General features: G+C 32.9%; 1 protein-coding gene across 4 annotated transcripts in view; it reads left to right on the forward strand.

Annotated features, from left to right (window-relative positions):
* Positions 1-5,405, forward strand: part of crp (cropped) — a 152,466-nt gene that overhangs the window by 8,491 nt on the left and 138,570 nt on the right. The window contains exon 1 of one of the 4 annotated variants that reach the window (XM_067046344.1): positions 4,047-4,208. The exons of the other annotated variants lie outside the window; for them this stretch is intronic. Within the exon in view, the coding sequence (XP_066902445.1) occupies positions 4,155-4,208 (54 nt within the window). The 5' untranslated portion in view covers positions 4,047-4,154. Of the gene's footprint in view, positions 1-4,046; positions 4,209-5,405 lie in introns of those variants that run through there. 4 annotated transcript variants of the gene reach the window in all.

Genomic DNA, 5,405 nt, shown 5'->3' on the forward strand with positions numbered 1-5,405 from the left:
TTCGAATAAAAAAATAATTTTGATTACAATTTAATTTTTTGTGTTATTTTTTACAATTTCAAGTTCTATCGGGCTTAAAAAAACACCCTATATAAACCATTTCCTCACTCATTAACACCAAAGACAAGAAATGAGGAATTTTCTGTCTAAGGCTGATATATCCACTTTTGGAAAGATATGTACAAAATATTATGTGATGTTCTCATATAGACAATTTATTTTTGATTTATATAACCTTGTTGACATATGAAAATTTAAATTTTGACATAAATTGAATAAGGTTTTGGTGTAGAATTATAATTGTGTATAAAAAGTTTTACTTCTCAAGGTGGATAAATTTAGTTCTGATAAAAAATATCTTAAATGTAAATAAAAAAAATATTTCCGCCCTTATCAGAAGCTCGATCAGTTTTAAAGTTATTTTAATTTCATTCTTATTTATTCTTTATTCTTAATTTGATTCTGAAGAGATGTTCAGAGTGAAATATCTATTTTAAAATATTCTTTTTATATTTATTAAAAATATATTAATGTTTCTATAGTTGTACAATGTATCTTTTATATCTTTTTTTTTTTTTTTTTATTTTTTGTATCATATATATTTACAAACTACATTTGAAGTATGGACATGGGCTTAGGAAACTACAGGATACTAATTATTTTTTTAATACTTAATATTTCTGCTGATTAGTTTTATATTTTTGTAACAACTTCATTCTTGAGCGTTCTATTCATGAATCATTGGCGCATTAGTGAGGTGGTACTAACAGGTACTGCACCGCCTCGTGGTACCTTCATCATTTCCCATTCGTTGCACGTCCCATGGTCATCAGCTGTGGGGGCAGGAGTGGGAGAGCTTAAAAAACAGTTGTTTGTTACCTACACCAACCGCTATTTGTTTACATCCTTATCTCTTCTCTTGTTGTCGTCTCACCTCGCTTATAAGATAAAAACTGCTATGATACGATAAAACGATGAGTCGTTTCTTAGATAATGCTCTCTGTCTTGGTAGGGAAATATAATCTGTTTACCCATAACATAAGTAGGCTATGAAGGCCATGATCTGTTTGCAGTCGTTTAGGGCGGACCCTCGAGTCGAGGGGCTTGTGAGAATGAACTCAGGTAGCTGGTAGGGTAAGGGGGGAAGAGAAGAGGGTTCTTTTAGGAACGTACCATTCTCTAATTTTAGTTCAACTTATTATTTATTTTTGGAAAAAAAACATTAATAGCCTTAAAATTAATAAGAGGTAATTCTCTTTCTGTTGCAAGATATTCTGGGTGCAGGTCAATAAAGATACAAAATAGTAGAAAAACTATTTAATGTTAGTGAACAATCCGCCCCACTTTGCAGCTTCTTCAGGGCTGAACGCCTGGGGTCTTAAACCTTGTAGGTCGATCAGTCCTGATGAAGTCGGACGAAACGTTCATTAACATTAAAGTTTTTCTACTATTTTGTACCTCTATTAACCGCCACCCGGACTATCTTCCTACAATCTACTTCATACGGTCAACTATCTTCTTCCAATAGTAATTCTCATTAATAAATATTTAATTTTACAATTTTTTGTATTGAAATGTTTCGCAAAAGAGTATGAGGAGTTTTCTATTAAAAGTTAGTATATTCACCTTTGGAAAATTTTACTTTAAAAGCTAATCTGGAAGCATCTTATGGAGATGAGTTAATTTTTTATTGAAAACTTTTATCTGCAATACCTATTCGACAAGGGAGAATTAAAATTTAGAAATGAACTGAACTAGTTTATGCTGTGCAATTTTGACAACTCAAAGAAACCTTCGCTGTAGAGAAGTTGTAATGCTCGTATTAACTTTTGAAAGAAGACTCCCTCAACTTAACTGATTCTATTTGGTAACAGTAATTGACATCACGAATATACCTTTCTATATCAGCCCTGACGAAGTTCTGCAAAGTGGGTTGAAAGGTTTGTTAACATTAAATAGTTTTTTCTACTATTTTGTATCTTTGTTAATCGCCACCCTCACTATCTTCCTTCAAGATACTTAACAATTTTTTATATTGTTTTCATGAATAGTTATTTTGTGTACCTTTATTAATTTGGGCAGCAATTGGGTCTACCTCTCTACAATTAATGACATGCGGTCATCTGATTACCTTCCAAAAGGTATGGAATGTCTTTGATGGCCTTCTCTCTGCACTAACCCATTATTCCAGACATTAAAGCCAACAGGACAAACATAAACAGCCTCAGACTCGACTGAGGACGACTAACGTCAAGACAGCTGGTGAGCCCCGTCGTCAGACCGAAAACATAATCCCGTTTCCTTCTTTTCCAATATATATCTCCTTCCTTAATACAATCTTCAAATGCATTTTCCAATACAGTAAACAATATCTATTTAACCCCTCACACTCTAGAGGGAAAATGGGGCTTTGGAAAAAAACTATATTACTGCACTCGAATGACTTAATGTTTCTGATTTTTCTCTTCGAAAGCTGATGATAGTTTGTTGTATTAAAGTGCGTTACACTGTCTTTGAATGTGTTAGTCCGCCGCTTAATATTATTTTTGTCCTTCCTTCCGGGCGCTTAGTTCTAATGACATATGCCTTCTGCATTTTTTCCCTTATAATTCTGGGAAAAGAACCTTTTTTTCCTTGATGTAATCCTCTTTAATATTTATATCTTGTATTAGCTTTTATGAAGCTTTTCCCACCGTACTTTCTCTGGGCTTATCCGTGCTTATTTGAATTTTAAGAAGCACCGTGTCGGTTTCGCCCTACAACTTTTCCTTGTTCGTTTCAGAAATGGTGCTTTTACGAATGCAGAATTATATGTTAAATTCAATTATTTGCGACCTGATAAAAAAAAATGAAGTTTGAGCGAATCGGAATCTTATACAGGTATGTTGAACGCGGATATGAGAACCATCTCAAAAGGTCTTTGTGATGAAGGTAGGGTGGACTTCCTTACCTTTGTGATGAAGGTAGGGTGGGCTGGCTTACCCTTCGCAAGGGTTGGGAACCTGTTTGCTCAGGTTACGCCACAGGAAACAGAGAGGAAGGGTTGTATGTTCTATCAGCTGTTGCTCTTGTAGTAATTTTATACTTCAATATTCGATAATAGCATCTAATCCAACAATATAAATTTTAATTGCTTGTCATCTCAAAAAAAGTAAAACTAAAAAAAGAAATGACTTTTTAAAACATCGTTGTTGACGTCGATTTTTGTATCAGTGTTCTATCGTTTCACAAGTTATTTAACAAACATTTAAGAGCATCGATAGCGTCTTTTATTATATGACTTTTAATTTCTTTCAGAGTAGTGATATATTAAATATTTGCATAAACATATACTTGTTCGCATTCAAAAACATGCTATTAAATACAACCTATTGAAAGTTAATTTTTAAATTGTCCTGGTTTCGGACGGCTCGTATGTCGGTGTTTTTAAATATTTATAAGTCCATAACTTTATATACGATGCGTTTACTATCAAAAACTTCCTCATGTTCTCAATTTTGAACCTAAGTCGTTGCTTAGAAAAAAAGGGCGCGTGGCCTCGCAGAATCTATAGTTTCTGCGTTTAGGTTCAGAATTCGGATCCTGGGAGTTCGTAGCACAATGCCTTATCACTTCACCTTTCTCCCCAATCCCTAAAACAAAACGAAGTGGAGAAAGGGACTCATGAGTACCAGAATAAATGAGCTGGATCTGAGCTATGTTGCACCCCTTAGTGAGGTGTGAGGTGGCCACAAAAAAACTCGAAAACTCGCGGGAAATACAATAATGTGAATTCAGCCAAGAATTGGAATGAGCTGGTTTTAATAACAAACTTTTCGTACACGCTAGTTTACAAATTATTACAAGTTATTTATTTTAATTCGAAAACAAATCCCAACAGCGAAACAGACTCGTTCTACAAGGAAACATCGGTCGTAGAATTTGCAAATTGACCATGAAGGATGTCCAACTGATATATATATATTTTTGTTTTGTTTTATACATCAGTATTCAGGCCTGGAATAAAAGCTGTTGAAATCATATGCTGTTTTTTTTTTTAATGTTTATTTTACAAGTGTTCATGTTAGCTGTTGTTTTCTGTTGAGTATTTTTTTTCTGTTTTTTGATTTGTTCATTTAAAGTTTGTGTTTCAAATTATCATATCCTGTAAAAAGATGATACTCACTGGAAACGATGAAAACATCTTTGCTGAATATCTCGATGATACGGTAAATATTACATTTGTTTTCACTTAATTTTTTTTATTAGGATGGAATAGTTATAGGAGATTGAAGCGAGATTTCGCAAAGGTCTTAAACGTACGTTTAAAAAAGTATCTTCAACAAAAATATTATTGGTCTTATCTACTGGGGAGATGGAAATTATTAGTTTTATCTGCTATTGCGTTTACTAAAAATAAGGCATTTAGACCATAGAAAGAAAAAAAAGTTACGATTATTCATAATAATCGATTTGCATATCGATATTTTTGCCAATTATTAGCATTTTTATAAGCAAACATACGTTGTTTGGAACTTGGAATAGTTAGATTTTGCTTGAACACACTCAGTTTGAATGGTTAAAAAGATTATGTTATGATGTCTTATTCTTTAAAGTTTAATCAACTCAAAGTTCCAAACATTAAAGACATACATAAATGTTTAATATTTGGAAAAAAGATCGACGTGTAAATCGATTATTCTTAATAATTTTGATATTTTTTTCTATTGTTTAAATGCTGTATGCCTTATTGATAGTAAACGAAATAATAATAAAATAATTTTGTTGTGTAGTTTTAGAAGTTAAATTTAATTATGAAATGTTTATACAGGGAATAAAAACCTGTGTTTCTATGGTAAAAAAAAAAGTGACAGCTTGAAGCTTAAACAATACTTAAAAATTCCATACAATTTATAGAGTACGCTAGCATAAAATAATATAAAATATGGAAATCGATTATTCTACATACTCTCGATTTTCTTTCTTCTGCGGTTTAAATACTATGCGCTTTATTAATAGGAAACGAAATAGACAAACTGTTGGCAAAACAAGTTACAACACCCCTTCCTCCCAATGGATGTGACATATACAGTTTTGGTTTAAATTTAACGGCCTCATACAAGACTGAAAAGACAGGAAACTGCTCGTCGATTCCGACTATTACAACATTTACTAGACAAAGTGTCCAAACTTCCAATAAATTACAAAAGACTGATCTACATGACTATTTTAAGGTCTATTCGGACATACGGAGTTGAGCTATGGGGCTCCACTAAACCATCTAATTCCTCTCGAATCCAATCCTTACAGTCCAAAATCCTTCGTAAAATCCTTAATGCTCCTTACTTTGTCCTAAATCAAATCATCCATCAGGACCTCTATGTCCCCTATGTTGCCGATTTGGCCAGAACCAGATACCAATCCTT

Source organism: Halyomorpha halys, unplaced genomic scaffold (genome assembly GCF_000696795.3).
Source record: "Halyomorpha halys isolate HHAL.00 unplaced genomic scaffold, Hhal_1.1 Scaffold13.1, whole genome shotgun sequence".
NCBI lineage: Eukaryota > Metazoa > Arthropoda > Insecta > Hemiptera > Pentatomidae > Halyomorpha > Halyomorpha halys.